Below are 16310 nucleotides of genomic sequence, written 5' to 3'. Positions count from 1 at the left end.
CCCTCGCCGTCCCCTGCCGCCTCCCCGCCCCCCCCCGCTCCGGCGCGGTGCTCAGCGGCCGGGCTCAGCTCCGCGGATCCGCTGCGGGTTTTGCGTGCGGCAGGCTCCGCCGCGCCGAGCCGCCGGGGCCGGCCCGCTCCTCCTTTGTGCCGGGGGGGGGGGAGGGGGGGGGGAGGCTCCCGTCCGGGCCGCGCTCCGCTCCGCTCCGGGTTTGGCAGGCGGCCGCGGCGCTGGGTAAAATGGCAGTGCTGAGCCTCGTGTCGGAGTGAGCCCCGCTCGGCGGACCAGAGTCGGGAGCTGCCGCGCGGCTCGCCCAGCCCGCCCCGCCGCCGCTCGGCCCGGCTCCGGGGACGGCGCCCGCCCGCCCGCCGTGTCCCCCCTCCCTCCCCTCCCGCTTCTCCCGCACCGGGAGCCCCGTCCCGGGTCCCCCCCCCCCCCCCCCCCCCCCTTCCTCCTCCTTCCCCCCCACTCCCTCCTCCTCCCCTTTCTCCGCCGGCTGCAACCGAGGAGGTACAGCGGGGCCAGGCCCCGGGAAGCCCAGCCCAGCGGAGCCCTCCCCGCCTCGCCAACCAGGCCGGGGGGGAATGAGCCCCCGCTGCCCTGAAGAGCCCGCCGCCGCCTGAGCGGGGAGCAGCAGAGCAGCGAGGCCTCACGCCGGCCGGCCAGGCAGGGAGCAGCTCGGGGGGGACCGGTCCGGGGGGGGGTGGCTGGGTGGGGAGGGGGGGGATCATGGCTGCTCAGGTCGCCCCCGCCGCCGCCAGCAGCCTGGGCGCCCCGGCTCCATCCGAGCTGAAGAAAGCGGAGGCGCAGCAGCGGGATTGTCCCCCGGAGGAGGCGGGGGGTGAGGCGGCGGCGGAGCGCGGCGGCGAGAAGCAGGCGGAGAGCGAGGGCCCCACGGGAAAGGAGCTGCAGGACGGGGCCGAGAGCAACGGAGGGGGCGCAGGGGCCGAGTCCGACCTGAAGAGCTCGAACGGGAACCCGGGCCCCAGGCCCGCCGCTGCCGCCGCCACCCTGAACAATAACCTCCCGGAGCCGCCCGGTGGCGGCGGCAGCAGCGACGGGGTGGGGGCGCCGCAGCAGCAGCAGCCGCCGCAGCAGCCTCCCCCTTCCCACCCGGCCGCCTTGCCCCCGCCAGCCTACGGCTTCGGGCAGCCCTACGGCCGGGGCGCCCAGGCTGCTGCCGCCGCCGCCGCTGCGGCCGCCGCCGCTGCCTTCCACCAACATGGCGGACAACAAAGCCCTGGCATGGCAGCGCTGCAGAGCGGGGGCCTGGAGCAGTCCTACCCGGGGCCGGCGGGAGCCCCCGCGGGGCCGCCCCCTCCCCAGAACTCGCACGGCGGCGCCGAGCACGGCTTTCCCAACCACCAGTACAACTCCTACTATGCGGCCGGGGCCGGGCGCAGCGCCGGCTCTTACCCTCCTCCCCCCCAGGCCTACGCCCTGAGCCCCCGGGGCAGCGCGCAGAGCTCCGCTCCGGCGGTCGCCGGCGCCAAGTCCCCCGCCGCAGCCTTCCAGCAGCAGCGCTTCGGGGTCATGGGGCCCTCGGCCGCCGGCGGCGCAGGAGGAGGGGGCGCCACCCCGCAGCCCACCGCCACCCCCACCCTCAACCAGCTCCTCACCTCCCCCAGCTCCGCCCGCGGCTACCAGGGGTACCCCGGGGGCGACTATAGCGGCGGGCCGCAGGACGGGGGAGCCGCCGCCAAGGGCCCGGCCGCCGCGGAGATGGTCTCGCAGTACGGCGGGGGCAACAGCCAGGGCTGGGCCGCGGCGGCCGGCGGGGCCCCGCCGAGGAGCCACCACGCGCCCATGAGCCCCGGGAGCAGCGGCGGCGGCGGAGCAGGACAGTCCCTCGGCAGGAGCCAGCAGGTAACGGCCGGGGTCGCGTGGGGCGGGCGGGGGCCGGGGCCGGGCCGGGCCGGGGGCGGCGGCGGGAGGCTGCGGGGTGGGGGGACGGCGCCTCTCCCGCGGATTCTCTCCGCCGGGCCGGCGCTACCGGGGAGCTGCCATTGTCTGTGCCTGCTCGCTCGCTCTAAAATGGCTGCCTCGCCGCCTTCCCTTCCTCCCTCCCCAGCCTTTTGTGCGAGGCTCCCGGCGAGCGGCCGCTGTCTTCCCCGCCGTCCCGGCCCGCTCCGGGGGGCTCCGGCGGGTGAAGCAGCTCGGCCGCCCCCGCTGGAGGACGGTGAGGGGCAGGCGAGGCCGGGCGCGGGGGGCCGGGGCTGCGGGCGGGCCCGCCCGGGCTAACGCGTGGCCCCGGCAGCGTCGCCGCCATCCGCGCAGCCGCCCCGGCCCCGCCGCCCCGGCCCCTCTCGGCGGTCCCGGGGGGTCCGCAGCGCTCCGCGGGGAGCCGGGAGGGCTGCCCGGGTGACCGTGGCTCGGCCGGGGCGGTTGGGGCCACGTTCCCCGTCGGGCGGCCCGTGGGGCCTTTGGCCGGGGCCTGTGGCTGGGAGCGCTGGTAAACAGCTCGGCGATGGGAGCAGCGAGTGCAGATCTCTTTGGTTTGGGATTTGAATTATGGAGGTAAAATCCTTCTGTCAAAGCCAGGAGACAGTTGGTCTTAGGTTGACATCCTATCTGTGATCTGATTGGTTCCCCATCTCCTGCTCTTGGCCATTTATAATTGCCTCTGATGTAATGGTACAACAATCCTGATGAGCTCATAAACTTTTACACTCGGCTTTTCTGCCAGCCCCGGACCCACGGCCGCTCTGCTGCTTCTCTCCCTGCTTTTTCTCGCCTCCCCCCGTCTCTCCGGAACCGGCCGTGACCTTGAGGCGGTTGGGTGGCAGCCCCGCACCGGAGCCCCAGACAGCCTGCCCTTGTTGCATTGTGCCTGGAACAAAAGAGGAGGCGATGGCATTTTGTTTGTACCTTGGGTTTATTTTGCTTGTGATGTTTGATGCAGCCTGGAATAGAGTCTGTGTTGTCGGAGCAGTGGCAGGGCTGCTCTGCACAATGGGCTTGCTGTTTATTTTGGTTCTGTGACTTTCCCTTTGGTATAAATGATTTCTTTGACGGAGCTGAGGATGCGTTTGTTCCTGGCTAATTTTGACCCATTTCAAAACGGGGGCTGTTTGGATTCTTTATTAGATTGAGAATTAGGGGGTTTCTGGGGTGTGTTACAGCCTTGAGAAGGAAAAAAACCCCTCAGACAACCAAACAATCAAACCCAAACTTGCAGATGAAGCACCGAAAATGGTGAATTACCAGTTTATGTTTGATGTAGGACGGGCCTGAGCCTCTAGCTTTGTGTCTGAGGGTACATGTTGGCTTTACTGTGGGTAAGCACGGATGTGTCTCCTTCCCCCATAAATAAAGGGACACATTACAGACATTCTGGTGCTTCTTGTGGTCAGGTTCCACAGTGTCACAACTCTGTGCTCTTCCAGTAGGAAAAATGAGAATGAAATGTATTGTTGTGTGGGTAGATTTCCCCGTTTGCTGGAAATATGGATGCAGAGGAGAAAGCAGCACAGTGTGTGCATCAGACATTTTAGATACAGGGAGAAGAGGTGCTGGAAAATAGCTGGAAAACATAAGACCAGGTTACTTTCTGTCTATCTCCAGGGCCTGTCGTGGCCTCGTGTGGGACTGACATACTTCACTTTTCATTCTGTGTACTTTGCTCTAACTTCAGGCCCTGGGTTGGAGACATTTGATAGGGCGCAGTGTGACACGAAGCCTCCAGAGTTTCCCTCCTTCCTCAGTACTTCTCTAGTGTCGAGCTGAAGACTGCTTCATTTTTGTTCCTTGATTACCCAGGGCTCTGTCTTCTTCAGCATCTTGAATTACTTAATTGTCTTTTCTGTCAGATTGAAATAGTGCTCTCTGAGACAGTGGATCTTATCTCAGCTGTGGTCATCAAACTGTCCAACAGGAGCTGGTAGCGAGTATTTGATTATCCTCAGTGAAGACTTCAGCTCTGCAGGGATATTTTCATGTGTACCAGCAATCCTTTCAGGCAAATGTCACCACGTGAGGGTGTTTACTTGAAGGTACTTTTTATGTCCTGAACATTTTCAATTTAGATAAAACGTGTGCTAAAATACAGTGTCAGATTGAACTTTTCAAGCAGGTGTTTTGCTACAGCACATACGTGACAGGAGTTACTCCTGTCAGTGTTCTGATAGGAATTTGTAGAAGAAGCTTATTTTGTCTTGGAAAATGAGTCTTAACTCGATTCCACCAGCTGCTGATGTGTAAGTGTATTAATAATATCTGAGTAACTAGTCAATCAACTGGAATTATTAACGAATAGTTGTTCTGACAATTAGTTGAACTTTAGGTAGTACAAACAGCATATATAAAAAGTAGACCAACAACCCCCCCATCCCCAAAACCAAACACACACCCCCCAGTCCTTTTCATGCCAGGGATTATTGGACTCAAACTGACAATTCTTTTTTTTTAATTTTTATTTTTTGATTCTGCTGGAAAAAATAAAGGAACAGACTTATCTAGCATGATGAAAAAAAGCTTCCACGTGTCATCTGTGCTGCCCACAAGAAACGGTTGATGAATAATAACACTCCAGTCCTAAATTCCAGCCTCCTTTTGCTGTGTATTCTGTTAAATTCCCAAGACTGGGAGAATGGAAAGCTTTGTGTCTTTTCTTTGTCTTGTACAGTGATGAGCAGAGTGGGTACTTCCCACCTAACTTCTGAGAAACCAGGAGAGGAGAATGTAATTCTCCTGACCCAACACCAGAAAGAGAATCATCTCTTGGTGTAAACTTGGAGGAGATGTGCAAGGAGTATGAGGTTCTTCTGCTCAGGAATCCTTGGGACAGAGTGTGGTTTTGGGAACGGGAAGCAGGATGATGCAGAAGAGGGAAGTGCCTTTAATTCTTGATACTTTTTAGGAATGATGCCATAAGGAGGGTTTGAGCGTGTTGCTCATCAAGAAAGGCAAAGTGATTCCTGGTGTGAAAGTTGTTTGGGTGGAATATATCCTGCTGTAAAATAGGATTGTGGTCACTTGCGTGGAGGTCAGCTCCAGGCTGTAGCCCTCGTGGACATCTTTCCTCATGGACCAGCCCCAGGAAGGTGGGTGCTGAGTAGGAGCCACTTGTGCTCTGCATTTTTTCTGGACTGTGAGAGAGGACTTGGCTTTTTTCTTTTTCAGATTGACCTTTATAGCTGGGAAATGTGAAGTAGGATCAAGAGATCCGCATGGCTGTCCTACAGTGTGTGGGATGAGAAATCTGTGGTTTTCTGTGGGAATGACTTGTAAGAAGCCAGGCCAGGGATCTTAGTTTTCAGTTTCTCCAGCTCTTATCGTGCATTTGTTTCCATCCCCCTTCCTCTCAGAGCAGTACCTAATAATACACTGGCTTTCCCAGTGTCTTGGAACTTAAAGGAAACTGCTGAAGAGAAAGGACTTCCCTCCCTTTAGTAGATGGGCTTTGCTGATGGTAACACACTTTGACTCCAACAAACAAACATCTCCTGTAACGGGAGATGTCTTTGGATCACATTAAACATTGACATTCTGGATAACCTCCCCATGGGTGCACTGACATCTCCAGGCCTCTAGTACAAGTTCAGTGAAGGCAGTTGAAAAAATCCTGTGTTAATAATAAAAAAAAAAACCCACCATCATAGCCTTTTGGGCCCATTGCCAGGCAATAGCTATTTTTCTGTTGACTTAGATCTCAACTTTAGTAGCAAGCAAGGCATGAAAAATGTTGTGGGAAATATCTTTTTTAAACTAAATTGGCACGAAATGCCTCAGTGCTGCCAATGAGCTGTGATATCTTGGAATCAGAAATTGAGACCTGGCTCCTCTTGGCTTGTGTCACAGGGTTTTTCCTTGCTTAGCATTGTAATGTTAGGAGCCATTGAATTACTCTCGAGGTGTAGGAGGCACCAGATCTTTCCAACAAAAAGGAGAGTGGTTCTTTTTCTGGGGGCAGGGTTTGCCTCTGCAGGAGTGATTTGAAGCCTCGTCTGTTTTAGGAAAAGTAGGAAAATTGTGCTGGTTTAATGTTGTTATTAAGATTTAGTTAATTCTGGTGTGGACGCTGAAGGGTTTGCTGGCCAAAAAGTCTGCAGGAATCTGAAGTAAACTAGGGGTTGCCTGAGTCTCTTAAAATCTCTTGTTTTCTGAAATACTCTCTTCCTGATGCTTGGTTTTGAGGTGACCAGTGTTTCCAGGCAGGATATGTGTAGGATCCAGGACAGTAAACCTCAATTCAGGCTCTCAGCTGGAGCTTTTTTGTTTCTGCCCTTCCCACCATGAGTTTACTGGGAAACTTGGGACAAACCACCCAGTTATGCTGTGTTATTTTTTTGTCCTCAGTGACACAGGGTGAGCAGGGCTTGCCTACCTGCCTGCTACAAACTATGAATGAAATGCTCTGTCAGTCCTTATTTATTATCTGGGCTAGGGAAGGCTCTCCACATATGGTGTCTCTTGTAATCACAGTGGTTGCAAGACAGAAATGTGATTTCTGAAAGGGTTTATGTTTGACTTTTGAGCCTTTTTTTTTTTTTTCCTTAAATACTTATTGGTTTCCTGAAACTGTCCAGTTTAATTCCTTTTACCTGCTACAACTTCTGCTTCCTGAAGCAACTGGTTGACAAACAGGCAGGAGCTCTTCCTTGTTCTTGAAGAATACTAGAAACTGGGGTTGGGGGAAGTATGAGGAGCCACTATTCTGTTTTGCAGCTGAGTCTTACTGTGCTCATAAGCACACTTTGTTTTTTATCTGTAGTCTTGTTTGAGAACACTGGTCAATGAATACTACATTGCAGAAGTATCATGTGAGATTCTGGTGAGACAATATTAAAAAAACCCAGCAGCTTTCCTTCAGAGAGAAATTAATGTCTAAAATTAGGCTAAATAGTGCAGCTGTTTGTTTTATCTGTTACCTCATACGTGTCTTTTCCACCATTTTTCCTCCTGCTCTTTTCAAAGGAGCACCAGCAACTTGGAAAGCCAGTTTTTACCCTATGAATCTGTGATCTCAGTAATTAAAATATTGGAGGAGAAAGATGCCCTTTCCAGTTTTTTACTCTCTGTGTTTGAAATTCTTTGTCTAGTCAGTTGGATTTCTTTTTCTTTTTTTTTTTTTTGAATTGCAACTCCTGTGTGATGGATTGCTCTGGGGAAAAGCTCATCAGCATTGCCCAGTTCCTGCCAAGAATGTTTGAAACTCTCAAGTAGCAGCAGCAGCAGCAAAGCAGAAACTGAAAGCAGGCAAATGTAATTGTGGGGGGTGGGAATTAAAAAGATCAACTTGCCATTATTTAGCATTACTATTAGAGCTACTTGCTTTTTTTCTCAGCCTGAGAGAGTTGGGGTGTTGAGCCTGGAGAAGAGAAGGCTCCAGGGAGACCTTAGAGCACCTTCCAGTGCCTGAAGGGGCTCCAGGAAAGCTGGGGAGGGGCTTGGGACAAGGGCAGGGAGGGAGAGGACAAGGGGGAATGGATTAAAACTGGAAGGAGAGATTGAGGTTGGACATGAGGAGGAAATTCTTGGATGTGAGGGTGGTGAGAGCCTGGCCCAGGTTGCCCAGGGAAGCTGTGGCTGCCCCATCCCTGGCAGTGTTGAAGGGCAGGTTGGATGGGGCTTGGAGCAACCTGGGCTGGTGGGAGGTGTCCCTGCCCATGCAGGGGGTTGGGACTGGATGATCTTGAAGGTCCCTTCCAACCCAAACTGGTCTATGATGATTCTTGAGGGAGGGTCCATAAACCGTCAGCAAGGATGCAAAGTAATAGATTTCCTTTTGTTCTGGTGTAAAAAAAAGAAAGGAGATGCTTTTCCTGGGAGGCAAAAAAGGTCTTTGAGAAGTCCTGCAAAAGTTTTTCTGTCACGTGCTGATTTCAAAGAGTTCAGCCTTCAGTTTATCCGGGGGTTCTGCATGTGCAGTGGTAAAACTATACTGGATGTCAGTTGGCCAAGGCCGTAAATCTCCAGCTAGAAGTGAATGACAGGTGGGATTGGAGGAAAAAAGCTGTTTTCTTTGGCACGCTGGACCAAAACTGACGTGTGTTCTGCCTGGGTCCTGCTGGCCGCCTGTTCCTGGATGGCAAGAGAGGAGTTGGTGCCTTTTTGTTTTTTGTTGCGTTGGCTGGAAAAGCAGAGACGTTGGTGGCCTAAAGAGAGACAGCCTGTGCTTGCAGTGGGCTCAGGGAGCCAGGCCGTATTTAGACATTGATTCCAAACATACATTTCATGACCTCGCTGCTTTATGGAGTGTGTGTTTATCATTCTTAAGGCTGACATTCTGTAGAAACCAGGTTTCAGGCAGTCTTTTGTTTCACTCTGGTACGTAGAGGAGCAGGAGGGCTGAAGTTCTCACAGTGACTTGTTTTTCAGCAGAAGCAGCTGAGATGCTGATGTGGGAACTTGGCACTAGGGCTGGGACAGGGCAGAGAGGGGAATATGAGGCTCATCCTGTGCTGTGAGACCATCTTTCCTCCCTAGAGTGTGGCTTTTGCTGAGTATCTTGTTTAAGACCCTTTTAGTGGAGTTATGTGCTTCAAGAAGCAGCAGCCAGGCCTGCCCTCAGTCTTGTGGAATGAGAGAAGCAGGGCTGGAACAGGAGGAGCTGCTTCCCTCAGGACTGAGCTCACATACATATTTTACCAGTTCCTGTAGTGTGTTAATCAGATGATAATATGAATTAACATATGGATGAGGGAGGGGTTCCCATTTCTCACTCTTGTCCTGTGCACCTGCACTCCTAGTGTTCTACCTCAGCAGTTCAGTTGTGCAACTTGAGCTTTCTTGAGGTTTTTTGGACTACACAGAGAAGAGCATTTCCAGGTTTGCCACCGTGTTCTTCCTGAAGTATTTCTGAGTTTGACAGCTCAGTAAGTATTTAGACAAGGTGGGCATGAGCTTTCTGTGCTGAAGTGTGAAGGATGCTACATAATGATAGCTAAACTTAATAAAAGCTGCTTCAGAATTTCTTCAGCAAAGACTTGTTTTTTTGCTTCTTAGTTTCAGAATAAAATGATAACTGTAGCTAGAATCTAATTTCTAATAATGGTTTTAATTTTGGGGGGAGAAAAAAAGGACGTGTAAAGAGCAAAGGAAGAAGTGGGATGGTTCATTCTGTAAAGAATGTCTTTCTGGGAGAGTGAGAGAGTGGAGATAAGGGAGTGTGTGTGTTAATTCCTATGACATTCCCATTAAAAATCAGTTTGTGTAAATAATTCTGAAAAAGCTGCTACTCTATTACAGTTATTGGCATTTCATGCCATAACCAGCATGTCATTATTTCCTTAAGTTAGCTCTAGTAATTGAAACTCCTTCAAGGACAAATTAAATTGCTGCTAACTTTTCTTTTTCTCCCCTTTTTTCAATTTGAGGAACTTCTTTTCCTCCTGGATAATGAATATTATGCCTGAACTGTCCCAAGAAGTTGGAGGGAGGAGTTTTTAGAGAAGCTGCAGGGGACCCTGAGGCAGCAAGTGTCCCTTCTGTGTGGAACAGGCCCTGCTGTGGGCTTGCCCTGTGTTTGGTGGGTGCATTGGGTGAACCAGAGGGGACCAAGGAACACTTGGGACACTTTTGGTGGGATGTGATGGTGTTGTCCTGGATATGGCTGGGAGGAGGGAGAGTTTTGGTGGTTGCTGATGTCAGGCTGTGGCCTAAGGCAGCAATGACTTTGCTCCCTGAGAGAGTCTGCTATTCTTCTGAAAGAGAACTTGAAGTTTGGAGGACTCTGGAATTTCCCTCCAGGGAGAATTGCCGGGTTAAACAAGTACTTTCCCCCCCCCCACCTCCACTCACTTGTGAAATTTCATTCAGGTTTGACTAAGAGAAACCTTGAAAATTACCATTTCCCTTCTGATGTCAGCACCGTTCTGGCCCCCTGCCTGTGAGTAACTGAACAGAAGTGCTTTAAAACCTGAGCTCCAGCCACAGCTGCAGCTACACCTCCAGACACTGTGGTGGGAGATCTGCCCCTGGCCAGGGCTGGGATTTGGGATGTGCTCAGACTCATAACGTGGCCAGCTCAAAGACCTGACAGCGTGTTTGGACTTTCTTAACACCCTTAGTGTCCAGAGTGTGAATATCATAGAATCACAGAATGGTTCAGGTTGGAGGAGACTTTAAAGATCATCAGGTTCCAACCCCACCAGACCAGGTTGCATAAAGCCTCATCCAATATGGTCCAAGAGACACAAGGCACAGAAAAGGGGGAAGGTACCTGCTCTGAAAATGCCCTTTTGCAGCACTGAATTTGATCTTTTTGGTGGGGACAACGTGCAGTGCACTCTGTGCTGCCTGCAGGATCTTGCTTTTGGTTCATTGCCTCCGTTGTCTTTGTAGGTGAGAGGATATTTCTTGCTGAACAGAGGCCTGGATCTGGATTTGAAAGGTCACCCAGGCTGATGTCCTGCTCCAGGGCAGGATCAGCTGTACCTGAGAAGAGGGCAGACAGTGATGGATGCCATGGAGCTGCCTCAGTCTGCTTCAGTCCTTTGCTACCCTTAGCACTGGATATTAGGAAAAATATTCCAACTCAGATTGTGTTAATTGAGTATCTCTTGTCCTTGTCTCTCTAGGTATGGAGGACAGAGGCAAAAGTGTATGGTGCCCTGCTTTTACATGTGTTACTTTCTGGCTGTTCCTTATTTCCTCAAGATAAACTTGATAGTTACATGGCAAAATGCCTGTTTCCAGGTGCCTGGCCTTTCTGGGAATGGTGTTGGAGGGGCTGGACTGTCCTGCTTTGTCACCTGAACTTTTTCCAGAGTCCCAGAGCTCACCAGGCTCACTGTGTTCTTCCTTCCCCTATGTGATCCTTCCTGTAGGCTTGTTTGGAGTTTTGTACTTCATAACAGCCTGATGATGGATTTAAAGTCCAAATGGCTGTAGGACTATGCACCCTGGACAAGTTTAGGAGGAGAATCTGGTATTCATTAACTGCATGTAAATAATTAAACCAGGGCCAGGCTAGAGGTGGTCTTACCTCAGCCATGTTGTTGTGAACTGGTTTGAAGAAAAGTTCTTCCCTCTGTAGAAGACACATTGAAGTGATGGGAGTGCTGGAATTATTGAAAACTTGATTTATTTTTTTGCCTTAAAATTAAGTAGCTCTGACTTTGGAGCTGGAATGCTAGTCAAGGAAAAGGTTTCCCATTCAAGGCCAGTTTACTGAGTGTGATCACGTGTGCCTAGAAACTGCTTTTTTTTTGTATGTGTGTGCTGCTCATGTTGTGTTGGTGGTGTAAAGGGTACTGGAGTGCTGCCCTTTGGGCTGGGGTAACTGTGTGGGTGTGGGGGTTATTTTTTTATAAAGAAAACCCCAGACTCATTTGCTTCCTGTTGCCTGGGGAGGTTTGTGTTAATTGTAGTGCCTTGGATCCCCTGGAAAGGGTTCAGGGCAGCTGCTGCGTGGAACAGATTTGAACATTGATGGTTCTTAAACAGTGTGTGGATAATTGGACAGTATATTTAAGTATAAAAGTATCTCTTGGGCTTCTGTGTGAGCAGTTCTGGACATGAGGTTACACCTGGAACAGTTTTCTTTGATTTTATTACAAATGATCTTGCTGGAAATGTTTCTTGCTGCCTGTGGGCAGAACGCGGCTCACCTGGAACTGGGAAGGGACTTCCAGGTGACAAGTGTGTATTCCTTGGCCAGGGCTGGTAACAGAAGTGGCATAAAAAGCACTTAGCTCATGCTGTGGAGGAGAAGGAAGATGCCTGGCTACCTACTTTTGGAGGTGCAGGAGAGACTGAGACACCAGTCCCAAATTATCCCACCTGCCTGTACTTGAAAGATGTTTCTAAAGCTCCTTCCCTGGCCTTCCTCCTTCCTCCTTGGTTCACAAGGCATGCCAGCATTGCAAAAGCTTGTTTCCACATTAATTGTGATTGATTACTTTGCAATCTAGGACAAGATTTCCTTTGAAAAGCTATATGCTGATTTGGTGTCAGGAATTAAAATCAGATGAAGTGATTAGTGTTCTATGAGATATCCCAGAGCAGTTGAGTGCTCCTCAGCTTTTCCCTGTGGTTTGGCCCTTAACCCTTGCTTCTCTTCTGCTTCTCTGGAGCAAGGTGTTGAATCTGTGGGCCACTTTCTCAGGTGAATGACTCATTAGGTGTATTGGATCAGGAGATGGAGGTGTAATTTGCTGCTGAGCTTCAGAGTGTAGATTTAGTGACTTTAATGATGAGTGTGTTTGAAGTGCACTGTGTCAAGGCAAGAGGGATACCTGTTGGGAACAGTGACCGTGTATAAGGGTTTGCTTTAAACCTCATCACCCTGCAAATGGCAAGGATCTGTTCAGAGCTGTCACTGCTGTCAATGTACAGTCATGTCTCATCTTCTTTTTCTCATCTGAGTTGTCTTGCACTTTCTTGTTATACCTGTTCCTGAAATGAGTGAAGGCTCTGCAGCGTTGGCTGTCCCTCCTCCCCCCATGGCATTGGCACGGTTGGGAATTCTTGTATCTTCTCACCAGCTGCCAGCACACACTCCTTTCAACTTGCTAAGCAACTCCCCACGCTGTTCACTTTCCTTTAAAAGAAAGCTGGATTTTTCTGGGTGTAAATGGAATACTTCTTTTTTCCCCAAGGACAGGAGTGAGTGGGGGGTTGTGGACCCAGTCCTCAAAAATCACCACCACGGGCTGGTGGATTTATTTTCTTGAATTTTTAATTAATATTTTATTTCAAATAACGGTGACCTTGTGTACTGTGAGGCTGGGGTTTATTTTGGACTTGATGAAGGCTTTAGTAGTGTGTCTGGGAGCTGGCTTGGCTGCAGCTCTGAGCTTCTTGCCTACGTAGTCTTTTCATCTCCCCCAACCTCCTCTCACCAAAGCAGCCAAGACAGCAGCTCTGCTTTCTGGATGCAAATAGATAATTTGGGTATAAATACTGGAGATTGGTTGTTGCTTGCTATAAAGTTACCGAGTGCATCCCTGGTAAATGCAGATGGTAACTTGTCATTACTGCAATTTCAAATATTTTTGGTTCCGTGGAACCAAAGTGGAGTCTTGGAGGCTGAATTTTAAGGCTAAAATAGAAGAAGGCTCAATAAAATCCACCAAAAATAGCATCCAAATTTGTCAGCTGCTGTAAGGAGAAGGGAAAGAACTTTTCTTCTTCCTATTAGGAAATCAAAGCTTTGTTACCTTGTGTTGTGTGGGATTCCTCCTAGAAAATCCTGGAGGACCAGGAGGGATGGACAGGGTTTAAGGTGTACTAAGTTGCTTCCTAATGAGGTGACAAAAGGGCTAAGAGGAGTGGGAGACAACATGTGATGGGAATATCAGTGCTACCCTGTAACTGAAGAATGTTGGAGATGCTCCTGAAGGAATGAGCAGATCCTTAGGGTGTGCCTTTGGGCAGGTACTGCTGCCTGGTCAGCCTTACCCCATGGCAAAGCAGAGGTGGTGTCCACCACTCAGCTGTGACTTGGGATTCAAGGTCTGGGAGGTGAGGGTTGTGGAGCATAGAGTTCTGTGCTAACTTAAACTGAGGTTGCCTGTTTCTTCCACAGGTGCATTCCAAAACTCCAATGTCTTGGGTTATTTTGATCTTCCTTTAATGCACACTTTTAAAGAAACGCATTTCTTCTCCAGAAGCAGGGGAGAGCCCATATCATGCTGAGAAGAGGCTTGTAGAAGCTGCAGGCCCTGACATGCAGCTCTTACTAAAGCAAGCAGCTGCTCTGGAGGAGATGGAGCTCAGCTCACTGAGGTGAGGAGGCCTCCAACAGCTGGACCCATTCTCTCCTGATGTGGCTGTGCCCTCCTCCTTCTTAGTCTTGTGTGTGGTAGGAGAGTAGGGACCTCTGGAGATTTGTCGTGTTTGAGAGTCCTGACCTGGTTCCAAGATGCCTCTTGGATCTGCCCTTGCCACCCTGGCATGGTGAGAGGTCACAGGAATGTGCCTGTCCAGTTGAGTCTGTTCAGCCATCGTTTTTTCTGCTGTAAAATGAGACATATTTGCAAAGTGATGAGATATTCAAATACAGACTGAGCTTTCAGACAGACGCAAGTGGGTAGAAACCTGCAATGCTGCATTTTATGGATGAAGAGCTAGAAGAAATTGTTTTCAGAAAGCTGGGAGGCTATGTTGGAGGTGCCTTATCAACTCTGAAGTGTGTACCAGCACCCGCAGGATTTCTGTGCAGAAAGGGCTTGTAATGAATTGATAAAACGAGCTTTGTTCTGGAAAATAAACTGCAGTGAGCCTCTTGCATTGAGGTCTTCCTTCAAGGCCTAAAAGTTTGGAAAACATCCACCGTGCTCAGTAGTCAGAGACATCTGCCTGGGAGATCAGCATGGCTTGTTTGAAAGGAAACAGGCTATGGAGAATTTAGCTGGATGACTGAAGTTGTTACAGGTCACAGTTGTCTGAATGTATCTGTGGGGCTTCTGGAGCCCTTTCAGCTTTTAGTGCTAATATTTTGCATCTTGCTGGTGCTCTGGAGCAGCTGCTCTCTTATTGAGTGACATGAGATCACTGAAGTAGTGGTGCCACTAGTATAATTTTGCTCTTCTGTCCTAGCCTTTCCTCCTCTTGCTTTTTTATGGCTTGCTCTTGGCCTGGACCCATTTCTGTGGTACAACATGAGCTTGCTTGCTCCTTCTAGTGTGTAAGTAGGTCTGGAATGAAAATGCTGTAATGAAACACTTCACCATCTTTTTGTTGACTTGCCTCCAGTTCACTAGAGCAGACGTAGGAGGTTGGCTAAGCTTAAAGCCTGATTTAATATTCAGGAAGGAAGTTTCTTTCAATCTTTAAAGGAACACCATCTCATTGAAGCTATCACATGTTCCTTGGGATTGTCTTCCTGTGGAGCTGAGATGCCGTTTTCTTTATGTCTTGGTGTTGCTTAGATTTTGGGAGGAGTCAACAGTGGGACTTGCTAAATCTTGGGGTGAGCTGGCTGATTAGTGTGCTTCTGAAGTGAGTTGAAGTCTGAGAGAGAGGGGATAGCTAGTTAGCTGATTATTTGGTTAAAAGGAAATTATATTTTCTAGCTTAAATAGAAGCTGAAGTTCTTGGGGGGATGTTAGAGGTCACGCTGCCCAGCTAGATAACAAACTGCTTAATCTGACCCCAACTACCTGTAAAATATCTGAAAATGTCACCTGTCTCCAGCTGTGTCAAAAGAACTGTGGTACTGTCTTAATTTTGACTGAATTTATTTGAGTAAAGTTTGTCAGAATCTCCTGCCACATTAAAATAACCATGCAGGCTCCTGCTTCAGTGTCTGGTTGATAAGGAAGCCAAGTCACCCGGGCTGGGCTGTCAGATAGGGACAACGTGTGTCTTCCAGGCTGGTGCAGTGAGAGGCTGCTCCCTTCCCTGCAGGATGGTATTTTGAAACCACATGGATGGTGTGGAGAGGTGTCCACAAGGAACCTGTTGCTGGTGTGTCTCAGGAGGACGAAGGGCTGTGGGGCAGGTCTGGCCTGGTGCTAACTTAGCATCAAAATAAAGTGATTTCCCCTCTTTCAGGTCAGCCCCACCTGGATGTTTACAGCCTAAATCTTCTTTCAGGTCCTTTTGTGCTGCAGCTTTTCACAAGTCTAGAAAAACGTCCTGTGAACGTAAGTGTGCACCTGCCTTCCAGGAGATCCTGAAGGCTGCAGAAAAGCAGTTGTGTGTCATCTTCAGGTGTGATAGTGGTTGAGCTCTTATGTTGAGGGGCCTGAGAAGCACCTGAATAGTGTGGTGAGCAGGGTGGCCTTGTGTCAGAGAGAGCCATCAACTCCAGAGAGGAACTGAAATCCAGAGCCTTGATAAGCTGGATTTGTTGAATTTTTTAAGGAGGGCTTGAAGTTAGGCTGGGAGGGAAAGATGAGATGAACAAATTCACTTTGTTTAAAACTTAAGCAAACTTGGCATTTTCCCACCCTCCACCTTTAAAAAAAAAATGGGGAAAAACCCAGAACCCCCCTTATTTTGGGGCATGAACACAGTACCCCTGTCAGGCTCTTTCCAGGGAGGGTGTGTGGGAGGTTCTCATTTTACTTCCAGATCACCTTCTTCTGATTGACTTCTTTTAGGAATAAAACATTCCATAATGTGACATCCTGTAAGCAAAACTCTGGTCACTTTTAATCAATTTGAAGAGTATTAGGAAGAGTGATGCTTGGGAAAGTCCTCCGAGATGTGTGGACTGGCATCTTGCTGAGAAATGTTAATGGGGTAATTACTGAGTTGTGTTTAGCCAGGAAGAGTTCACAGTGTAGCTGCTTGGAGAAAACTTACTCATTTTTTTTTTCCACTGGTAAAATGCAGTATCTTGGATTTACAGAAAATCTTCCCAAAGCAACCAAGGTGTAATAATTGTGTAATCATGGAAAGGAGCAACATTTCAAAGG

The 16310-nt window shown here is 50.0% G+C and overlaps 1 protein-coding gene across 1 annotated transcript in view; it reads left to right on the top strand.

Moving 5' to 3' along the window:
• The first annotated feature begins 724 nt into the window (after positions 1 to 724).
• Positions 725 to 16310, top strand: part of ARID1A (AT-rich interaction domain 1A) — a 60589-nt gene continuing 45003 nt past the window's right edge. The window contains 1 exon segment of the mRNA XM_051637741.1: positions 725 to 1866. Within this exon segment, the coding sequence (XP_051493701.1) occupies positions 730 to 1866 (1137 nt within the window). The 5' untranslated portion in view covers positions 725 to 729.

This window comes from Apus apus, chromosome 21 (assembly GCF_020740795.1).
Source record: "Apus apus isolate bApuApu2 chromosome 21, bApuApu2.pri.cur, whole genome shotgun sequence".
In the NCBI taxonomy this organism is placed as follows: Eukaryota; Metazoa; Chordata; class Aves; order Apodiformes; family Apodidae; genus Apus; species Apus apus.
Note: the sequence above shows the minus strand (reverse complement) of the source record. Positions and strands in the feature narration are given on the sequence as shown.